The sequence below is a fragment of the Bufo gargarizans genome, chromosome 4 (assembly GCF_014858855.1).
Source record: "Bufo gargarizans isolate SCDJY-AF-19 chromosome 4, ASM1485885v1, whole genome shotgun sequence".
Classification (NCBI taxonomy): domain Eukaryota; kingdom Metazoa; phylum Chordata; class Amphibia; order Anura; family Bufonidae; genus Bufo; species Bufo gargarizans.
The window spans coordinates 390,153,034-390,177,940 of record NC_058083.1 but is presented as its reverse complement, the minus strand read 5'-3'; the positions used below and the strand labels follow the sequence as shown (position 1 = coordinate 390,177,940).

Here is a 24,907-nt window from a genome sequence, read left to right as displayed (position 1 = left end):
GCCCCAAATAAGTTCATTAAAAAGGGTCTCTAGCTTGTTGAAAAACTTGTCTTCTATCGTGATTGGACTGGCGTTGAAAACATATAATAACATTGGTAATAATGTCATTTTAATAAGCGCTATTCGGTTAATTTGTGATATAGGGAGTTTTAGCCATGTTCTAATTTTTTCCCTAACTTTATCTATTATTGGGATTATATTCAGTTTCAAATAGTGTTCCAATTTGGTCCCTATCTGGATACCCAGGTACAATAGGGAGTCTGCTGGGGTCAATATACTGACCCGAAAATTGTGGCCCCGTGGAACTGGGCGTCTCAGTGGGAGAAATTTAGATTTTTCCCAGTTTATGTCGTATCCAGATAGGGATCCAAACTCATCCAGACTATCCATAACCCTGGGCAGGTCAATATACCCCTTTCCCAGATAGAGCAGCATGTCGTCCGCATATAAACTAATTTTATCAGCTTCCCCCTCGCACCCGAAGCCAGATATTTCCTCATCTGTTCTAATTTTGCATGCAATTGGCTCCAGGAATAGCGAGAAGAGCAAAGGGGAAAGGGGACAGCCCTGGCGTGTTCCTCGGGTCAGGGGAAAGGGGGCAGAGTACTCTCCACTAATTCGGATCCTCGACACCGGGTTTTGGTACAGAATGCGAACCCATCTAGAGAAATACTCGCCCATCCTCACCCGTGATAATACTTTCCAAAGGAAGGGCCACTCCACCCTGTCAAAGGCCTTAGCGGCATCAAGAGACAGGATGGAGCAGTCCCCCCCGTCCCCCGTCTGGATGTTCAAGAACGCCCGCCTTATATTATCCTGTATATTTCTTTTGGGAATAAACCCGGTTTGATCTACATGGACAACTTTATGTATTACAGTTTTTAATCTGTTGGCTAACAATTTGGCTTCCAGCTGTTTGAAGAGATGGCTGCGTTTCAATGGGATGGCTCCTCCTATTCAAATGTATAGGAAGGAGCCTTCCCATAGACGTGAATGGGACGACTTACTTGCAGTTACACCTGCTCATCGCTGCGGTTGTGACGCCGAGCAGGTAAACAGAGCAGAGAAGGCAGCGTTCATACGATAAATTCCTGCTGCAGGTTCTTGGTTGTCTCGTTCCAAGAACAAATATTCAAAGTTTCCCTGCTCATACATTTCCTTCTGTGGTCTCCTCTCACAGGCCTGAAAACGCTTGTAAACTCAAAGAAAGAAAAGCCCGACATCTTCTGCATGCAATCCACTGAAATGTCAGGAGTGCATCGAAATATTGTCCCATAGACGTGAAAGGAGGATTTTGGGAGTTGTAGTTTGACAACAGCTGGAGTACAGAAGGTTGCTGATCCCTCGTGTACAAGATGGTCCTGTGGCAGAAAATCTCTGGTACATTTAGATCCATCTGAGAAGTTGCCACCTCAGTGGGAGGGTTTGTGATGGAGGCACAATTCTTGCACGTGGCTCTCTGTTGTCCTATCCCGCCCTGTCTGATGCTGGGGCAACTGAAGCCACCAGGTAAAAGATTTGCTAGAAAGGAATGTATAATACATGGCATGCAAGACAAAATTGTTCCTTATATCCAAATTGTAGTCCAATTACAACCATCAATCCACAGAACTATAAAAACACTGCATGCTCTCCAGGAAGTACTCTACCAACGTTATACTGACCAGAGAAGTCCCAGTGAGTCCTTCTAGTAAATCCAGCAGTTTTCTTCCATCTTTTAGATCTACAAACAGGTCTTTGATCGGTGCGTTTCCACTCTATACAAGACAAGAGGAAGAAAAATTGAAGACAATTTCTATGAAACTTACTTTTTCGTGCATAAATGGAGTCCATAATTCTAACTTGGCACCTAATGTTCGACACTTCCTACATACTGACTATCATCTATCTATCTATCTATCTATCTATACACACATGAAATACAACAACATAATACCCAGAGATAGACATTTCCTAAAAAAGGTTTGTCCCGGGTTTTACTTTACGCCATCAATAACGTGGTATAGTGTGATGCCCAACATACTGCACCCCGACGATCAGCTGCTTTGGGGCAGCTCTAGCGCTGGTAGCCAAGCCAAAACTACACAGCTCCATGTAGTGGGCAGAGCTGGTTACTGCAGGCTGCTCCCATTCATTTCACTGATCAGATGATGGCCTATCCTGAGGACAATCCCTTTAATTACATTTTCATGCAACAGAACTATTTAACCATTGAAACCAGTAATTCTATTTGCTGGACTTCTAAGCCCAGAATGAGCAAAGATTTAAATGAATAAATGACAAATTATACTGAAACTTCTTCAACAAAACTATACGACATCAACCTGCTCCATGTCATACTGTCTGCAAACTGGACTGCATTTCCAATGTGACAGGTTTGCTGGAAAGAACACGTCTGCCTTCACAACCAAATTTCCTTTTTATTCTCATATTGCATAGGTCTTGGTGAAAAATGTTCTACTATTGTGGTGTCTACAACTCCTATGCTGAACGATGTATCCCCATGGTAACACACTACAACAAATAAATAATGTATAGTCTAGCACTTGCTTCAACTCTGCAAGTATTTGCAGCGTTGCTTCATTTTTTATGATAGATGCACTGGACTAAAAAGAAAAAAAAAAAAAAAGAATGTTTGGGATGTTGGACATATCAAGCTTCACCCTGGACTAGGACTTGAAAAACTGTGCAGGTTTTAATACAAGAGCTGAACCTAAAGCAAATTTAGTCTAGGTATGTTTGCTGTTAGTCATTGTTATTATTTGCAGTAAAATCGAAATAAAAGGAGATGGATCTGAATGGTTTAACTATAACCCGTTCCTTAAAAGGGCTGTGTCCACTTCATATGGCAACATTAATACAAGCCACTTACTAATGTATTGTGATTGTCCATATTGCCTCCTTTGCTGGCTTGTTAAATTTTTCCATCACATTATACACTGCTCGTATCCAAGGTTACGACCACCCTGCAATCCATCAGTGGTGGTCGTGCTTGCACACTACTGAAAAAAGTGCTGGCCACTCTAATGGCCAGGACAGTGGGAGCTCACATAGGCTAGTGCTTTTTTCTATAGTGTGCAAGCATGGCCACCGCTGCTGGATGGCAGTGTGGTCATAACCATGGAAACCAGCAGTGTATAATGTGATGGAAAATTGAATCCAGCCAGCAAGGGAAGCAGTATGGACAGTAACAGCACATTAGTAAGTGGCTTGTATTAACATTATCTACATAATAAGGGCTTGTTCACACAAATGTTTTTTGCGTTCCGTATACGGGCGTTTTTTTTAGTTCCGTATACGGTCCGTATATGGAACCATTCATTTCAATGGTTCCGCAAAAAAAACGGAATGTACTCCGTATGCATTCTGTTTCCGTATTTCCGTTCAAAGAGACATGTCCTACTATTGCCCGCAAAACACGTTCCGTGGCTCTATTCTGTCAATGGGTCCTCAAAAAAAACGGAACACATACGGAATGTACTCCGTATGTCTTCCATATCCGTTCCGTTTTTGAGGAACCATCTATTGAAAATTTTATGCCCAGACCATTTTTTTCTATGTAATTACTGTATACTGTATATACCATACAGAACACATACGGAATGGAATCGTAAATACTACTGAAACAAAAAATGAAAAAAAAACAGATCTGTTAAAAACGGCCCGCAAAACACTGAAAAAGCCATACGGTCGTGTGAACAAGCCCTAAATGTCATTTACTGAAGCAACACAACCCCTTTAACTATATACCTACTGTATATCTTCATAGAAATGGGAAAAAATGTTGAGAAAAGCTACATAGCAAATTCCTTTGTAAGGCCTCATGCAAACAACCTTGTGTATTTTGCGGTCCGCAAAAAACGGATCCGCAAAAAATACAGATGACGTCCGTGTGCATTCCGTATTTTGCGGAACAGAACAGCTAGCCCCAAAAAGAACAGTCCTATCCTTGTCCGTGATGTGGACAATAATAGGACATGTTCTATTTTTACAGAAATACGTAGATGCTCGTGCACACAAACGTATTTTTCTTCCGTGTCCGTTCAATATTTTTTTGCAGACCAATTGAAATTAATGGTTCCGCATATAGTCTGCAAAAAAAACAAAAACCGGAACGATCACGGAAAGAAAATACGTTTCTGTGCATGAGCCCTAAGTCTGTATCTTACCAGTTGTTTGTCTCAGTCTCCATGCTTACACATAACTATTTTAAGCCTTTCAAACCACTTATAAACCCAAGTTCGGAAAGTTTAGACTGGAGTACCCAGGAACTAGAAATTAAATCATGCAGTCTTTATATTTTATTCAGCACACTGTATTCTTTGAGAACATTTTATACGCAGCTTGAAGTAACATATCTAAAAATGTAATGCATATGTCACCCATTAAATCCCATTGTAAAGACATACTGTATACTGCGCCATAATTGTTTCTACTGCATTAGTGTAGAAGACTATGTATTACTTAAGGCTATGGACACCTTAATACTTTTTTATTATTGCATTCTACCGATTCGGGGCTAAAATCATTTAAATGAATATGATCTGGCAGAATTCAATCACTTGACTCAATATGAAGATGACTGCCAATCTTCCTCGGCCATTGGCTCCATGCAAGATCTCACTTCGTGGGGTAAGGATGATTCTGAGAAAGGTCAGGAATTAGCCCAGAACTACACGGAAGGACCTAATGACCTAAAGAGAGCTGGGACCACAGTCTCAAAGATTACCGTTAGTAAAACACTACGCCATCATGGATTAAAATCCTGCTTGGGCACGCAAGGTCCCCCTGCTCACGCCAGCATATGTCCAGGCCTGTTTTAAGTTTGAGATCGACCATCTGGATGATCCAGAGGAGGCATGGGAGAAGGTCCGGTGGTTAGATGAGACCAAAATATAACTGTGTTTGAAGGAAGAAAAAGGATGAGTAGGACCCCAAGAACACCGTCCCAACCATGAAGCATGAGTGTGGAAACATCATACTTTGGGGGTGCTGTTCTGAAAAGGGAACAGGACGACTCCACCGTATTGAAGGGAGGATGGCTGGGGCCATGTATCGCGAGATTTTGACCAACAACCTCCTTCCCCCAGTAAGAGCATTGAAGATGGGTCGTAGCTGGGTCTTCCAGCATGACAGTGACCCAAAACACACAGCCAGGGCAACTAAGGAGTGGCTCCGTAAGAAGCATTTCAAGGTCCTGTAGTGGCCTAGCCAGTCTCCAGACCTGAACCCAATCGAAAATCTTTGGAGGGAGCTGAAACTCAATGTAGCCCAGCGACAGTCCCGAAACCTGAAAGATCTGGAGAAGATCTTATGCAGGAGTGGCCCAAAATCCCTGCTGCAGTATGTGTACCTACGATACAGTTGAAGTGTACCTACGATAAAAATTACAGACCTCTACATTCTTGTAGGTAGGAAAACTTGCAAAATTGCCAGTGTATCAAATACTTATTTTCCCCACCGTATGTTTGTACTGTTCTCCCCAGCCCCTTCCTAGTGCTGTAAACGGTTTAGAATGCGGACAGGTTCGCTTTAAAATGCTGACATAATTACGGTATAGCTAATAATACTGAAAATACCTCCCTTAGATAACAACCTATAATTAAACTACATTAGGCATTAACATTCAGGTGGTTTGGGTCCCATTTCTTTGTACATTAGCAGTAGTTGGCTTAAATGACCTGTATTTTAGGTTTTGGTGACATTTTCTAAAGCACTTTAGACCTCTGCCTTGCTTTTTAGGAACTTCCATTCTCAGTACAAGATTAATAGAACTGTTTAGAACTAAGGTAATCTAAGGGCAAACCACATTCAAGCTACTAATTTATAAAACCTTCTTGTCCTGCTCAGTAATTTTCTTTTTGGCTAGCCTCATCAAATAAACCTCGGAAGCACCATTATGGATGTTGGAAGGAGAGTCATGGCTGACAATTCTTTGATTACATTTTTGTGGGCAAGTCGCAATCAGCACATAAAACCAAAAACAGTATACTAATACTTCAACCCACTATGACATGAGCTTCAATTTGTTTCTTATCGCTTGTATGTTATTGTATTTTATTTTACAGCAGAAGCTCCGTTAGGAGAATCCATTGCAGATTCCATCCAAAATACAGGACAAGATGGCGCTGTGAAAACCCAGCAGATTCCATTATGGTCAGTCAATGGGGTCCGTCATGGACTATTTGTCCTTTGACAGATCCAATACGTCAGTTATTTTTATTGTTCTGCTCCTACAACAGAGCAGAACAACGGATATAAAATGCATCAATCTGAAATTGACTTTAGAACTTTTCAACTTTCCTTCACCGCTGCTGTCCAGGATCCCACCACACATCTTCTTATACTCCTGTGAGATGGTGCCCTATCCATAGGGATAACATATCACAAGGGCAGGCCAGTGGTCATGGACCACCCTGGTGACATCACTATTGTCAACACATCAATAGCCAATGACTTGCCAACTCTCTCACATGACCATTTGATGGCGTAAAGATGTCACAAGATGTGGAAGGGAACAGACAGAAATGAATTTTGGGTCAATTTAATTATTTTAATCTTTAAAATACTGTAAAAGAACTTTTGTTTACTACAATAAAAAGCATGTGTTCATATTTTATTTTTTGGTGTGAATACGATATAAAAACAGGAGGAATATATAACACTGGGTAGGACAGTCCCTCAGGAGTCTGGCTTTATACACCTTGCAGACATTGTGCAGAAAAATGGGAAACAAAGAAGGGATAGGAGAAACCCAAAAACAAATGATAGCAAGGTAATGCACGGCCTACATAGTGCTTTCTTCTGATATATTCTACTACTGTATCTTGTAGCTATCTAAAATGATATAGTATCATCTGCCACTGATTATAAGCTAGTGGAGCGTTACAAGAAGAAACACTGTGAAGAGACCACAGTTATGGCGTCTACACTCATCTTTTGTTCACAGAAGCAATGCTGTAATCCATGGGTGAAACAGAATTGGCATGAACCAGGTCTTACAGCAGATTTTGGACCATACTTTATACAGCTGCCTCTGTGAACCACTCACCACGGACACGTGCTCTTAAAGGGAACCCGTCACATAGAAAATGCAAATCAATCTGTCAGCAGCATGTTATAGAGCAGGAGGAGCTGAGCAGATTAATATATAGTTTTGTGGAAATTTATTCAGTATAACTTGTAATTTCGAAATTTAAATTCACACTAGTTCTGAGCTTTGAAGTCAAGGAGGCGGCCCTATAAGTGACTGACAGCCTTCCCTCTATGACTGTGAATACAGAGAGCTGTCAATCACTGATAGGACCGCCTCCTAGACTTCAAAGCCCAGAAGGGGCAGGAAATTAAATCAATAAAATGAACATTATACTGAATCTTTTCCTACAAAACTATACATCAATCTGCTCAGCTCCTCCTGGCGTATAACATGCTGCCTTGCAGCTCAGACACCATGTTCCATGTGACAGGTTCCCTTTAAATAGACCTGACTTGCATTATTCTTTCCCATGTGCATAACTTTACATTTGTCAGTGTTAAACCTCATCTGCGACTTCTCTGCCCAATCTATCCAGATGCATCTGTAGCAGTATACTGTCCTATATAGTATGTATGTATGTATATATATCTATATCTAATATATAAGGCAGAGTGTGTGTATGAGTGTGTGTGTGTGTGTGTGTGTGTATGTATGTCCGCTAAAGGAATCCACACCGTCGCATTTACAATAACGAAATTTGGCACACAGGTACATCAGGTGTCTGGGGAGATTTTAGACCGGGTCTCAGCTCTCTAGTATGTACTGTTCCTGAGATATACCCCAAAAATGCAAATGTGGCACATCACATGACCTACAATAGCCAGTAGAAGCCTGCAGGTCTTTCTCTTCCTATCCCAACTGCCATACACACGGTCAGGCCATTTATCAGCCAATTGAAGCTCGCAGGTCCTTTGTTTCCATAACAACCCAGCCATTTTTATTCACTGCTGCAGGTCAGTGTTAATGGAGTAGGGCGCTGTGGATGACGCTGCTAAGGGAGCGGAGTGCTGTGGAGGTCACAGTTCAGAGGGCATGTAGGGTTGCCATTCAGCCCACCCTGACTTTCTCCCTGCAGCTCACACTCAGACAGCACAGTGCTGCTGTCTGAGAGTGAGCTGTTCAAAAGAACATCCCTGTGTCCATCCAGGCCCTGAGCTTGACGGACGACAGGGAGTCTAAAAGCCAGACTGTCTAGTCTAAAACCAGACCTCTGGCCATCCTAGAGGCAGGCTGCTGTGGAGGTCACAGTTAAGGGGATGGGGTGTTGTGGAAATCACTGTTAACGATACAGGGTACTATGGAAGTCACTGTTAAAGGGGCGTCCACTGTGGATGTTACTGTTAAGGGGGCAAGCCGCTGTGGAGGTCACTGTTAAAAGGATGGGCACTGTGGAGGTCACTGTTAAGGGGGCATGGGACTGTGGAGGCCACTATTAAAGGGGCAGCTGCTGTGGAGGTCACTGTTAAGGCAGCAGGGTACTGTTAGGTCACTGTTAAAGGGAGAGGGGTACTGTGGAGGTCACTGTTAAAGGAGTGGAGTACTGTGGCAGTCACAGTTAAGGGACAGTCTTCTATGGAGGTCAGTGTTAAAGGGATATTTCCGTCACATACAATGGGGGCATATCGCTAGGATATGCCCCCATTGTCTGATAGGTGCGGGTCCCACCTCTGGGACCCGCACCTACAAGGAGAACTGAGCAGGGAGAGTGGTGGCTGGAGGACCTCGGGGTCCGTCCACCACAATCGCTGCTCCCTGCTGCTCCCATACAAGTGAATGCACGCACGGCCCCTGCTCCCATTCATTTCTAAAGGCCATACGGAAATAGCCAAGCCAGCGCTCGGCTATTTTCGGTGGCCCCATTGAAATGAATGGAGGGCGGCGGCACATGCGCCATCCATTCATTTCCTCGCTCCGTTCTCGTTGTAGGTGTGCGTCCCAGAGGTGGGAACCGCACCTATCAGTTAATGGGGGCATATCCTAGCGATATGCCCCCATTTTATGTGAACGGAAAATCCCTTTAAGGGGCGGGGTGCTGTAGAGGTCACTGTTAAAGGGGCAGACTACTGTGGAGGTCACGGTCAAGGGGGTGGGGTGCTGTGGAACTCACTTTTAAAGGGGTGGGCTGCTGTGGAGGTTCCATTTTAAGGAGGTGGGGCACTGTGGGGTGGGTCAGTGTTAAGGGGTGGGGGGTTGTGGAGTTCACTGTTAAGGGGCGGGGTGCTGTCGAGGTCACTCTTATGGGGGATACTGTCAATATCCTTAACAATACACAGAAACATTAAATGAAAAAAATCCTGCAGACTGACCAACAGCGTGGGAAACTCCTGGTTACGTTTATCATTCAGTGTTTTTTTTTTGTGTAGCATTCTTTTAAAGAGGACCTCTTACCTCTCCTGACATGTCTGTTGTAGTAACTACTTGCATTCCCCATGATATGACAATTCTGGAGCAGAGTTACAAGAAGAGCTATGTTGCATCATTCCCCTATTAGACCGGTTAGTTAGAAGTCGAAGAACATGGCTCTTATTCCTGATCCAGTAAACAGCAGGGATTCACATCTGAGTAATTACAGTGCGATCTATAGTCTACTTTCGATGCATTACAAAAGTGACTATGGTATAAAATATAGATGAATATTACTTTATAATTTACAGGCTCTGCCTGTGTAAAGAGAAATCAGACACAGGACCACTTACAGGCTGTCTCCGATCCAGCTTACAGAATAAATACAGGATGTTTTCAAACATTTATATAGTTCTGGCTAGCGAACAAAAAGATTCCTCAGCTAGTGTTCTCCAGGAGAGAAGAGATAATGTTTGAATTATTCTGAAGGTTTTGCATCCAATCCATGTTTCTTAAGATGGTCATGCACACAGCATAAAATCCGGCCAAACTGGCAAATTTCCAGCCATTTTTGATATCCACTGTTTAAAAAATTTGAACAAATGAACGTTGATGACCTCTGTGTATCAAGAATTGTGATCAGCAGGGTTGGAAAATCGTTCCTCAAAACTACATGCGTATGGAATGGTCTACAAAATTTGACCAGTGGATCAAGGAGTCTGTTTTTAAAAAAATTGACTCCTTAGTTGGCCGATTTAGTCCAACATGTTACCAGTAGGGACGGTCATACAGATGATTTCATAGACAACTGATCGTCCACAATGCAGAAGATCATCATCTCATGAGCATGGCCGGCTTTAACGTGTATCCACAGGAATTCAGCCATGGGGTGTGCTAGATCTCAGTTAAGAGATCCAGTGCTCCATCGTGTAAAAGGGGTGATGGACCCCCGCTGAACTGATATTGATGACCTGTCCTGACCTGCCCCCTTCACAATAGTAATGCCTACACTGTGCCCCTCACACTAGTTATGCCAACATTGTGCCCCCTTCACAGTAGTAATACCCACATTGTGCCCTCACAGTAGTTATGCCCACATTGTGCCCCTCACAGTAGTTATCCCAACATTGTGCACTTCACAGTAGTTATGCTCACATTGTGCCCCCTTAACAGCTGCTATGTCCACATTGTGCCCCCTCACAGTAGTTATGCCCAGATGTGCCCCCTTCACAGTAGTAAATACTTACCTAGTTCCTCCAATGATCACAGCTCAGCAGGATACGGTCACACATCGCTCTTGCTGTGTAGGAGGAGCAGAGGCTGATTTCCAGTCTGCACTGTTCCTCCTTCACAAACCAGCAGCGTGATGTGTGAGTGTACATTGTGCTACTGCTGGGAGCGCAGGCAGCTGAGAGGGACATACATCAGCCATTCCAGGATCGCAGGACAGCCACTGAAATCCAGGGCTATCCCGCCAGATCTGGGACAGTTGGGAGGTATGAATTCTGATATGGATGCACATTTTTAGATAGTCTGAAGCAATAGAAGTTTCTTAGAAATCTGTGCAGTCTTATAGAAATTACTAGGAAGTTACAACAGCCCTACCTGGAGACCATGAGGAAGCAAGCAGGATGAACCTCTAAAATGTATATAACATGGGTTTCCAAGCAAGAAATGCTATGAGGTTTGGATATTCACCCTAATCCAGATAAAAGCATACTGTTCAGTCTCTCCTCATGACAAACATTTACCGCTGAAGTGTCACATTAGGTAGGGAATAGTGCAGACCATAACTCCACCCATATCACTGTCGATAACTACTTGGACAATCCGCCCTAAACGGCACCGTCAACTGGGCGACAGCCCCTAACCAGACTAAGTGCGTACAATCTACTTAGGGAAGACAAAGGGGGAAGCCAGACAGAGCAAGTCAAAACCAGAGAATACCATCAGAACCATGGGAGAAACAAACTCAGAGTAATATACTAAGCAGGGTCAAAAGAAGGAGGAAACCTCAAAGCCAAAATCAGCAGTAAGAGGCAAAGTCACTACCAGACAGAAGGTCAGAAATCCAGAAAACCACATGAAACACAAACTAAGCGTGTGAGGCAAAAAGACCAGCAGTTGACTGTTTAAATACCCTGCCGACAGAAAGCACAAGACACCAGTGTTGAGTCTAATTGGCCCCGGCATCCCTGCGCCCTGATAGACCTGATCAGCCCCTCTGTCAGCTCGGCTAGTAGCCACAGTAATGGAGTAACACTGGTGGTGCCATTGGTGAGGCTGGACTCACAGCAGAAGCTTTAGGAACCATCACGATACAGTGTCACAGTAGATACACTGGTTGGTGGTGATACATCTGGTAAAATCAGGACTGACCTTTGATGACATCAAATAATGTGTATATGTGAAATGTCATGGGTGTTTGGGATCTCGTCCAGACAATGCATGGTTTCAGATAGACATATGTGTATTCTCTTCCTACCCAAGCAAAAGAAATCGTTCAATAATTTACAACTGAATAAAAATGTTTGGCGAAAGCCATGGAAATCTGTACGCTGAAGCAATAGAAAAGTTTCAAGACGGCTCTGCTGGGTGTGGGAGCAGAATACATCATGGGTCTGGCATTCGCAGGAAATTCCTGTAACAGCACAATGATTTTCAATCAACTGTTCCACGCGTTTTGTGCATTTCATATATGCTGTTTCACACAGTTGTTTTCACTGGCTAAAAGTGAAAATATTACAGTGAAATAGGACCTGTCCCCTCCCCTGACATGTCTGATTAATAACTACAAGCATTCCCCAAGCAACAACAATTCTGAAACATCTATTCTTACAACTCTATGTTGAGTCATTCCTTTATTATTCCTGCTAGAAGGTCACGAATAAAGGTACAACTGGGTGTTACCAGTTGGGAAGGTGTCCCTGCACATTCTGACCTGGAAGCACTGCATGAACAGTATCAGATTGTGCAGGGATACAACCCCAACAAGTAACACCCAGTTATACATTTATTCATAAACATCCAGCAGGAATACAAGAGAAATGGCACAACATACTACATAAGAATAAATGCTCTAGAATTGCCTTTTCATAGGGAGTATAATTATTCACTAAAATAAACATGTCAGGAGTGATGACAAGTCCTCGTGCATCTCTTTTCTCTAACCTACAGATACCGCAGTAAAATCTGCAGGTGCGGAAAATCCATTAAAATGAAAAAAAAAAAAAAAAAAAAAAAAATATATATATATATATATATATATATATATATATATATATATATATATAATTATGATATATTCACCTACCAAGAAGGCCAAAGAAGTTTATCAAAAACACAGGTTGTGCACAGGTCCAAACAGGCCTGAAGAATAAACGGTCTTACCTTTGAGAAACGGGCATTTATCCATTTTGTGAAGGTTTTCTTTTGTACATCATTATGTTCATCTAACAAAAAAAAATAGAAATACAAATTAGCACAATGTTTGCCCATGATTTAAAAGAGTTTATACATACACATATGGACATACACACCAAAGACATAATTGTGCATCAATATAAATTAAGACAGGTAAACCATGCACAAAAGTTGGGTGTGAAAACAGGGTAAGTGTACTTTACGTGTCTGAAGTATAAAAATACTAAATATATTGCACAGACATAGTGCAAATTCAAGTTACAACAAAGTATGCATAAATCGTTAGTTGGGGTGAATATACAAAACTTTATAATATATCTTAATGCCTCTTTCTCTTCTTACCAAGCAACCACCCCTTTCCTAAAATTACAGTCTGTCTTAGAGATTGAGAGAGACCGTCAGCTCATTAAAGGATCAGACTACATGCTTCCCATAGAAGTCTATGGAAAGGCAAGAAGAATGAGCTGCTAGAGGGAGAAAGAGGGATTTGCCTCTGGTGAGATATATTACAAAGTTATCTTATAATTGCTTGTGCTGTTGTTTTATGCAAAGTTTGTTGAAAGGTTAGTGCAATTTTAAGTGATGGAATCCCACCAATCCCCTGTAATGAGTTGATCATATGTGTGTGGTCCATCTCCATTCCATTCTATAGAAGAAATACTGTAGACTTCTGGATCAGATGGGCTTACAGTGGTCAGAAAGCCAATGAGTAGACATAAATGTTGACTGGGACAAAACAACTATAAACCTATGACCCCCAACTCTTTAATACATCAGATCCTGTATATTCTCACAAGTAAGCAAATTGTAGATCTGCGTTGCAGACATTTCTGTAAGAAGGAAGGTGTAACCCACAAAAAAATACTAAAAGTAAAGTAAAATTACTACTGGCAACAATTAAGCTAATCTGTAAAGAGGAATTATGTTTGAAAGCATTTAGGGTTAAAAAATGCAGATATTCCACCAACACATTGTACCGCATATGGAAAAGGAATTTCTGCTCAGAACAAATAACTATTTGTGTTAATTAGGCATTTGTAATCCAGGGGGCAAAATTCCCTGAATTCCTTATCAGCAGATCTGCCTACAAGTACAAGACTACATTCTAAATAACACATTTTCAACAACAATGACCTTGGCAGGACTAAAAATGAAAATAAAAACAACGTAAAATGATATCCTTAGGACCATACAAATACGATGAAAAAGAAAAATGTAGAAGAAAAAGCAGCTTTCAATGATTAAAGCTAAATATTTTGTATGCTGAAAGGGTGAGGGCACAGTTTTTCTGGCAGTTTTTGATGCAAATATTTTTTGGCCAAAGCTAGAAGCAGGTTGGAATGAGAACTACAAAGGAAAGACTTAAGGCTATAGTACACAGCACGATGTCTGCAGACGATTGTCGTTCCCTCCCGGCAATCGCCTGCTCGCTAGCAGAGGAGACCACTGCTATTACATACAGCAATCTCCTCCGCAGCACAGGGAGGAGCTATGGTTATGCTATCGCTCATCCCCATGCTGTATAGTGGTTTGCCGGCGGCAAATTGTTATTAGACACCACAATCTGCTGCATGCAAACGATCAATTTTTAACATGTCAAAATATTTGGATTGCCGATAATCAAGCATTGGGCAATCGGTGGCAGTATTACACTGCCAGATTATTGCTAATGAGGATTTGTTCAAATACTCGTCAGCGATTATCTGCTGAAAAATTGGGCAGTGTAATACAGGCTTTATATTTTTCCTTCCTGCTGAATCCAATTTGGCTCAAAAATCTCCATAAAAATCTGTGTGTGATACCACCCAAAGAGTCTTCAAAAGGCTCCATAGGATTACTCCAAAAGTCTCCATAGGATACCACCCAAAGAAAAGTCTCCATAGAAATTTCTGTGATACTGGCATGTGATACAGTGACTGTTGTCATAGTCTAAAGCTGGTCATACATTTTAGATAGCTATTGCTCCCAAGCACTCAGGCAAGCTTGGCTGAAAGTGCATGTATTCTGAATTGGGAGAGGGGACTACACTGCTGCAAGACACCTCAAGTGCCAGTTTATCTCCCCAAGAACCAAAGGATTGGACGTGAAATCCAACTGAACAATCCTTCTCTCCTCCAACACCTGCTGTCATGAGAGTCCTGACATCCATTACAGATGTTAGATTGTCAGCTAGTGCCACAGAAATTGGTGGATTCAGCTGACATAAATCTAATGTGTGTAGCCTGCTGAAGACTACTGAATGCAGCACCTGTTTGCTTGGTTGACTGAATGAAGTTTTGGTCAGCTCAAAAACAGTGTGTTTCCAACTTGGTATGTTATGATATCTCATGGAGATGCAGCATTGGTTTCCTACTCTTCATCTTAGCCTACGCAGCAGCATGATCACATGACCAGGTTCCTTGGGTTCTCCTACTTTCTCTTCTTTCTCCTTACATCCATGTACATCTGTGCCTTCTCACTGTCAAGTCTCTAATGGGTTCACCAAGATGTGCATTGGTTGTAAATTTACAGAGAGAGAGAGAGAGAGAGAGAGAGAGAGACAGAGAGAGACAAAAAAAAAAAAATACGGTATCAAAATGTGTATGACTATGCTTCTAAACACAGCCTGGTTGGGGCTTTGACATCTGACTTATCCCAGCCAAATGCCACCCTCTTTGCATACAGTGGTCCCTCAAGTTACAATATTAATTGGTCCCATTGTAACTTGAGTAATTGGTTCCAAAGCCAAAAAATTTCATCCAAGATAAAAGAAAATGCAGATTTAAGAATAATAAGCAGATAACTAAAACAGATAAAACAAGTCCATACATATAACAGTCAGGGATTGCTAATCCAGCTATTTTACCAGAGAAGTGGCCTTGATTGGTTAGACCTGAGGCATTGTATGTTGAGTCTGGTTTGGTCAGAAAAGACCACTGTATAATATTGTATCCTGAGGCCATTGTATATTGAGGGACCACTGTACTACTGGCCATTAAAATTCATGAGATTGTGCCATATAAGTTGGAAGAGTTTTCTGGCATGTATGTCAACCATTCACCACAGACATAATGTGAACTGACTCGAGTACATACAGTGAAAGCTCTTCAAGATGACCAACCTAATTACAGTGAAGAGTAGTCCTCAAGGTGGATGGTCTTCCCAATTAAAAGGACTAACATACATAGGGCTGAAGGAAATTGAAAATCTGGCACTGAAGTGTGTTTTACTCAATGAGGTGGTTTTTGGCAAGGTTTCCCAGTACCTGCTCTAAAGAACAACTTCTGAATGACCAGGAATGACCACATACTTTGCCGACAAATGGTCTCACTGTATTGCCCCTAGTGAAAACTTGAACATTGACAAGAGGAATGTCTATGGGAACAGTCTTGCAAGATGTAATTATCCAATATATTTTCACATTCTTCTCATTTCCATAACAGAGGGACTCTGGCTCTTATCATTTTGCAAACATACTGAGCACACCCCACAGTACACAGCTGTATTTATAGCTTGTCTGGCAGTGAATGTTAATGTTCTGTTTTAGCGTAGCTAAAAAGAAAACAGAAAGAACACAATTTCACAATGAAAACTAATGGATAAGCTCCAACTACATGAAAAGAAAAAACAATTCTGAATCCACTTCTATACTAAGCCAATCCGTCTAATGAGCAGGATCTATGTGAATCCAACGCTACATTACAGTAATAATATTAAAGCAATGAAATGAAAGTCATACAATTACTGTAGCCATTTTATATTTAGGATTTTTCCTGAGAAATGGTTATTTTTAGTTTTAAAGGGGTTCTCCAAGATTTTAATACTGATGGCCTATCCTCAGGATAGGTCATCAATATCTGATTCATGGAGGCTTGACTCCCGGCACCCCCGCCAAGCAGCTGTTTGAAGAGACCGTGGCCTTGGCCAGTGCCGTCACATCCATCGGTCACATGGCCAGGGCACAGCTCAGTCCCATTCAAGTAAATGGAGCTGCACAGATTCTATCCAATGGACAGCATTGTGGTAAACTCCTTCCCTGCACAGTGATTACGGCACATGACACCGGGCACGTTCACAACTCTCCACCACGGAAATCAATTAGTCATTTTCTTATGACCAGGTTCCTGCTGTAAAGCAAATCTATGAATGGTTTTCCAGTATATCAGGCATGCTGCATTCATAATTCTGCACACAGACTTGCATTCTAGGAAGTGAAGGCACATGTCACTAAATTGAATTAGAAAAAAAACAAAAAATGGCTATAGAGTCAATAAAAGTCATCAGAACCATCTGATAATAGTCCAGCAATGTCAGGAAAGAATTCGACATGGAGTACGTCAACAGAGGTGTTTGGCAGCAAATTACTACCCCCTTCCCATTGAAGTTAACAAGCAAGAAATGTTTATGGGGACTTTGTTAAAGGGGGTGTGCAGGATTTTTGTATTGATGGCCTATCATCAAGATTGGTGGGGGTCCACACCCCAAACCCAGGCTGATTAGCTGTTCCGGAGCTGTAACTACACATGTCCATGTGTAGTGGATGGAGCTGGTTACTCCATCTCTGCTCCAATACACTTCAATGGATGAAGGTGTGTAATTCTGACGCCTACTTCCAGCAGAACTACTTGGGAACAGCTGATCAGCAGGAATATGAGGTTTGGATAGGCCGTCAATATAAAAAAAAGGAAAGAAAACCCCTTTAAAGAAGACCTGTCTTGTCCTTACAAGTTCAACAGTGTGAAGCCTTGCCCCCTTCCTTCGGAAAAGTGTTGAGAAGTCTAAAAAGTCGCAAATTAGGGTGCACATATGGCGTGTGCCATAATGTGCAACTTTTTTACTCCACAATAGTGACATAAAGGGCTTAATAGATTCAAGGTTTTTTCTGCCCTGGATTTTTGTCTGCACCTATTTTGGACCTCGTTTTGCTGCATCCTTCAACAGTTTTTGAAGTATACTTTGGATAACAACTATACCAGCTTAAAGGTGGTATAAAAAGTGGTGTTCAATTCCGATATAAAGCCCTATGGGACAGGGATTATTGTGCCACATTATGTTCCTTCATCATTTTACATCACAAGTTTAGACAATCCAAATCCTAAATTTGGCGCAAAGTAAAAATAGCACAGGCCCAATATTCTGGTGCAAAACCCCTGTATCTTACTATAGCTGCCCCACTGTGTAGGCAGGGTAACCAGGACTCCCACTCTCTCTCCTAGGAGTCCTGTCAGGATTTACTATGACCCTAATAATAGAAATCTGTATATCACAGAGCTCACCTTCTCTCTATCATATTCTGCCCTCAGAAATGGCAGTATCAATCAATAGACAGAATTATTGTAAAGGGGTTCTCTGGGATTTTAATATTGATGACCTATCCTCAGGTTAAGGGTTCATGCAGAATGGGTCCGCATCCGTTCCGCAAATTGCGGAACGGGTGCAGACCCATTCATTCTCTATGGGGCTGGAACACAGTGTGCTGTCCGCATCCGCATTTCCGGAGAGCGCCCCCGATCTTCCGGTCAGCGGCTCCAGAAAAAAAAAAGAACATGTCCTATTCTTGTCCACAATTGCGGACAAGAATAGGCAGTTTTATGGGGGTGCCGGCCGGGTGTATTGCGGATCTACAGATGTCTGAATAGACCCTAGGTCCTCAATATCAGATTGGCCAGGGTCTGACACCCAGCATTCCCGCCAATCAGCTGTATGAAGGGAAGGCGCGTGAACTGTCTCCCTTCTCTCTTCCTGCTTGCTATAGACCGAGCAGCAGCGAGCAGGAAGACAGAAAGGAGATGGCACGCACGCACTGCACATGCCTTCCTTTCATACAGCCAGGGGGTGCCAGGTGTCGGACCCCCACCGATCTGATATTGATCCTGAGGATAGGTCATCAATATTAAAAGCCCAGAGAACCCCTTTAAATAGAGTAAGGTAGACACACCCACTAACAAGCCCAATACAAGAAATATCTCTGTTGTCTTACTAAAATAAAATTACTTTAGGAGTGAACATAAATATACTGTTTAAATGCCCTAAAGATTGGTGGAATTCACTAAGAAAATAGTTTAGAGTGCACAAAAAAAATGCAATGCACGCAACCGCCTCAGACATTTACCAATAAGTCAAGAATTCCAGGCATCTAACATAATACATCCCAGGGCAAACATTCTGAGACCACATATTGGAAAGAGTCATTAATAATACCCGCGGTATCTTAAAGAAATACATTTTATATATATATATATATATATATATATATATATACTGTATATATAATATAGTGTTGCCAATAGCTTACTTCTTCTATGATTGGCTGCAGTGGTCACAAAGTGCAATGACTTCAGCCAATCAGTGGAAGGTTGAATCAGAGATATTCAGTGCTAACTGTAACTGCTGAGGCACAGCTTCTCAGCCTGCCACTCATCTCCCTGCATGGACTATGCTAATAAATGGGTTGTTTTACATGTAAACTGTATTTAGTGGAAAAGGTTTATCAGAACTGTACTTTCACACTGGCGTTTTGGATTCCATTTGTGAGATCAGTCATGGGCTCTCACAAGCGGTCCAGAACGGATCAGTTTTGCCCTAATGCATTCAGAATGGATAAGGATCCGCTCAGAATGGATCAGTTTGCCTCTGTTCCGCCTCCATTCCACTCTGGAGGAGGACACCAAAACGCAGCTTGCAGCGTTTTGGTGTCTGCCTGACGATGCGGAGGCAAACGGATCTGTCCTGACACACAATGTAAGTCAATGGGGACGGATCCCTTTTTTACTGACACAATAGAAAACAGAAACGCCCCCACTGACTTTCAATGGTGTTCAAGAGGGATCAGTTTTGGCAATGTTAAAGATACAAACTGATCCGTTCTGAACGGATGCATGCAGTTGTATTATCGGTGCGGAAAGTAGCCTAAATGGTTAGCAACCAATCACAGCACAGCTTTCATTTTACCAGAGCAGTTTAGGAAGAGTCGTTTTTAAACTCCATTCGCCATAAGAACCTTCTGACGTCAAAGGGTCATGTGATAGATATATACGTCCAAGGGGTATTCCCAATCTTAACAAAGCAAATCCTTAAAGATATATTTTTTAAAATATTTTATGCATTATTTAAATTTCTTCTCTTTCCAGATATCTCTTACCGTATTTACTATGGGTTGTTGAGGCAGAGATTTATTTGCAGTCAGAAAAAAACTTTTCTCCCTAATATGGGGCACATGTCCCCCACCGCATAAGGTTATAAGTCTGACTTGGTGGTCTTTTTTCAACCTCATTAACTATTAGTTTTCAGGCCACCAATGGTTATGGCCACTGCATTAGTACTGTCACAATGACTCCACTTGTGCACATAGCTGCGCGTGGCTTGGTTCTCAAGAGCGCGCATTGCTGGTGTAGCAACTCCAGCCTGGTCACTTCTGTCATCTTGCTTTGAGATGAACAGGTCGGACATGTGGGCATGGGCCTTAGTTCTGCCCACATTACAGAGAAAGACTGCCACTTTAAACTGAAATTTCTGTACACCTAGGGGAGAGACACTTGCTTGGATTCCTAAGCAAATATATTTTTTCATTATTTTCTCTTGCAAACTACAGTTAGGTGCAACCAAAGTAGGCTACTTTCATACTCGCGTTTTGTGTGGATCCGTCATGGACGGATCCGTTCAGATAGTACAACCGTCTGCATCCGTTTAGAACGGATCAGTTTCTGTCATCAGAAAAATCATTATGTAGCTGGCTGGCATTAGCGATGTGCAGAACATACCTGTATGACTTATATCTTCTTGCCTGCCGCCGATCGCGCTAAATAATGACTTTTATAATATGCAAATGAGCCTCTAGGTGCTAGTGGGGCGCTACTGCAGCACCTAGAGGCGCCGTCCTCTCACCATTTGGCACGCCCTTGTAAAGGTGATTGACATCCTTGGTCTCCTCCGTGCCCTTCAAATCCCGCGCCTGCGGCGTCCATTTTAGTATGAGGCGCCATGAGCGAAGGACGCGCGCCTGCTGCCGTCCTTCACTCACTGCGCTTGTGCCTAATACTAAAATGGACGGCACAGGCGCAGGATTTGCAGGGCACGGAGGAGACTGAGGATGTCAATCACCTTTACAAGGGCGTGCCAAATGGTGAGAGGACGGCGCCTCTAGATGCTGCAGCAACGCCCCACTAGCACCTAGAGGCTCATTTGCATATTATAAAAGTCATTATTTAGCGCGATCAGCGGCAGGCAGGGAGATATAAGTCACACAGGTATGTTCTGCTGATATTAGCACATCGCTAATGCCAGCCAGCTACATAATGATGATTTTCTGCAGATAGCAACCCTTTACCTTAGCCAGGACGGATCCGTCTTGAACACCATTGAAAGTCAATGGAGGACGGATGCTTTTTTTTTGTGCCAGATTGTGTCAGTGAAAACTGATCCGTCCCCATTGACTTACATTGTGTGTCAGAACGGATCTGTTTGGCTCAGTATCATCAGACGGACACCAAAACGCTGCTAGCTGCGTTTTGGTGTCCGTCTCCAAAGTGGAATGGAGACTGAACTGATGCATTCTGAGCAGGTCCTTTTCCATTCAGAATGCATTAGGGCAAAACTGATCCGTTTTGGACCGCTTGTGAGAGCCCTGAACAGATCTCACAAACAGAAAGCCAAGACACGAGTGTGAAAGTAGCCTAATCAGATCAACTGGTAAGAATACAACAAGACTAAAAGGTCCCCAGACACCTTCAAAAGCAGTTGACAGAACACTCGCTCGACCGAAACCTATTACTTCCAACTCCGCCATACACATGCATGCTCAGTTTAGGATGTTTAAAGGACAAGACAGGAGAACACCGCTGTCAGACACCTCTGGTGGTGCCTTATCTTCTGGACATTCTTTCCCTCAACATTATCTGGAGAGAGTCGGGGTTCCCCCATAAACACGTTATAACGATCAATCTACTGTGTATGAGCCCTTATAACAATTACATAAACTAATGAAATTGCAGATTTTAATAAGAAATATATTCTGTACCAAATGGTGAACATAAACTCCATGTTATATTTTCCATCTTGAAAGAGAACATTCAAATAAAATGTACAGCCTCTTGTGGTGCTGGGTGTCACAGAAATCACACAATCTTTGGTGTTCTCCAAGATGGACATAATAAATTCATGGCTGTTGAGTCACTGCATTACACTGTAGCAAACATACCCCTCTGCATGAGTAACAGGGGATGTTTATTTTCCGCCAGTACATTCGATCCCTTGGCTCTTGTACAGAGATTTCCCATTAGGGAAGCCAAGACTGGTCATCGACGCCTGAAAAACAGGGATTGTCCAATCAGATAAGAAGCTCTCACATTTTCATGCCCATTTCTTTCCAAGTGAGTCAATGTTTCTAAGCGCTCGCAGCTTTAAAAGGGGAAAAGACAACATATGTTACAGCAGAAAAAGTAAAAGGGAATCACCGCTGCGGATGGATTTTTATGCGAGAGGGAACAATGCGAGGCTTTGAGGGGAAACTAAGTTCTGGCGCTTACATCTATTTCACATATCAACAGCCTCAATGTAAATATTCTTTAGAATTGTATTTTTTTTTTTTTTACACAAACCAAGCGGATGGGTTTCTGGATATAATTTTTTTTAAAACACATAAAGGAAGAAGTTAAAGGGGTTGGCCCATCTGGAGCGTCGATGGCAAGTTGCTGGTATATGCCATTAATGTCAGGTGCAAGTCCCACCTCTGGGACCTACTCCTATCTTCTCAAAGGGCATGAAGAGCAGCCGCGCATGAGCAGCTACCATCCGTTCACCGGTAGCGGAGTTCCAAAGACAGCAGACAGTCCTATAGTGGTGAATGGAGAGGTGGCTGTGACTGTACGGTGAGTTCTCCATTCGCCGCAATCTAAAAACAGTTGAGCACGCTCGCTTGCCTATTTTCAGAACTCTTATGGATGATAAACGGAGAGCCCCCCGCGCATGTGCCCTCCTTCACTTTGAAGGCCCTGTTCTGGAGACAGGTCCAGGTCCCAGAAGTGGCACCAATATCCTAGATGGGCCAACACCTTTAACTTCTTCCTTTGTTTGGACTTTTAGCACTGCAAACGGCCTCACATCTACAATTATACCAGCAGACAGCATCTTCCCTTCACAGCAGTAGTAAACTAAACAATGGATCGCCTATCTATACAGGAGTTTTATCTCTGTACTGACTGCTACAGTAGGAAAATATTTAGCATTTTTCAATGTTATAGTACTGATTAAATGAAAGAGAAAATCAGCCAAAAATTCTTTAAATTTTTTTCCTATTAATATTGAATTTAAAAATAATACCCCTTTTTGATGTCGCCTTCTTTAAATTCATGTTTATAATATATATATCGGCATTGGTTATTGCTTCCTAGCAGCTGGAGGACTGCCTCGTCTCTGCAGGGGCCTTCAGCAGATGCATGGCTGCCTTGATTATACACTTGATAGATACCGTCTGCAGCAGTGGAATGGAAATAAATCCCATACTACTTAGTAGTGGAAAGTCAACTGGAATTTGAAGACATTTTATAACCCACATCTAAAACTGCTGCTTTTCTATTACTAGAGACTGGCTGCTTACCAAGTAACTAGTCTCATTTTACCTCACTCATATCTAAAAAGTGAATACCGTATCTCGAAGGAACTGTATTTTCTACACCAGAGCCCCCATAACACACAGATGACTCACAGCACAGCTAGCTACAGTTCCCCCGTAGCACTAGTGCAGCTATAACATACAGTAACAGTGCCCCCATAATACAGTCAACTACAGTGCTCCATGACATAACCATCTACAAAAACATTAAAGGGGTTGCCCGGGAATACCTAACTTTTAACTGATGCCTGCAGGCTGTCTCTGTCATGGAAAGATTCATGCTTACGTGCTGCTCCGGTCCATCTTCTGGTCAATGGTTTATGTACTTCCTTGTGGACATGTTCAACTGCTCTACTGCAGTCAATGACTGGCTTCTCTTGTGGACACATCATCGCTGAAGCCGGTGGTTGACTGTAGCAGAGCAGGTGATTGTGACCATGCCTAGAAGGAAGTAGACAAGCCGGGGTCCAGAAGATGGACACACGGGAGTCGGAGTGCTGGACCAGCAGCTATGAATGAATCTTTCAGTAGTGGAGGCAAACTGTGGCCATCAATTAAAAGTTAGGCCGACCCTTTTAAAGTTTCCTGCTTTAGACTTCTACTTTATTCTCCTGTCCAGTTCAAGTACAACATGCCCAATCCTTATCTCCCTGGACATCAGCCACCAGGAGAGAGTCAGGAGGCCCCACACACATTAGATCAGTGTTCCTTAGGGCCCACCTACTGGTCATGATTTTAGAATATCCCAGAGAATGAATACCTGTGGTAAGTCCTGATGCACTAACACTAATTGTATCATCAGCTCAATACTAAGGAAATCCTGAAAACATGACCGGCAGGTGGGCCCTGAGGAGTTGAGGAACCCTGCATTAGATGGTACTAATCTAATGTGTATGGCCAGCTTTACACTGGGAGACAGTTTTGTGAGTCCATTCAGTGACTGCACACATAAAACTTACCTCTTTCTACAAAGAACTTGAAAAGATCAATAATTCCCGATCATTTTTGCCAGGAAAGAGACATGACATTTTGGGACAGCAAGATCGGTGCTCACTTTAAATCCAGGACATGCATATACAGTATGTAGTGGAAGTTTATTGCTGACAAATATCTAATTGGTGGGTCATTTTCTGCAGCTTTAAAATTGCAAATGTAAGAATGTATGAAACCCATCTTCTAACGCCCTGCTGGTATAGACATGGAATAATAGCCGGGTAAAAGAACATTTATTTCATTTAAAGTTTTAACTTTCCCTTCTGCATTGACTACAGCCAACGTTTCCTGTATCAATGTTATTATTTCATTTTGTAGGTTTTGCTATATCTTCTGGATTTGGCAAAAGAAAGCAGGTACGGTGAAATCAATTACTCAGAGGGATGGATGCAGGCCAGAAAACGTTTTTTTGTTGTTGTTCTTCACCTTAACGTAGGAGTTTATCCTGAGATTCGACTGAAATTAATGGAAAGGAAATCAGAGGAGAAAATGAGGGCTGAACTGTGGTGGACACTGGAGGTGGT

The 24,907-nt window shown here is 42.4% G+C and overlaps 1 protein-coding gene across 6 annotated transcripts in view; it reads right to left on the bottom strand.

The window, feature by feature from the left end:
- The window catches only part of LOC122934420 (utrophin-like), a 616,199-nt gene that overhangs the window by 536,465 nt on the left and 54,827 nt on the right, over positions 1–24,907 (bottom strand). For all 6 annotated transcript variants that reach the window (XM_044289868.1, XM_044289864.1, XM_044289866.1 and 3 more), the window contains 2 exons: positions 12,770–12,831; positions 1,665–1,757 (listed from right to left, as the gene is read on the bottom strand). In XM_044289868.1, the coding sequence (XP_044145803.1) occupies positions 1,665–1,757; positions 12,770–12,831 (155 nt within the window). The remainder of the gene's footprint in view (positions 1–1,664; positions 1,758–12,769; positions 12,832–24,907) is intronic.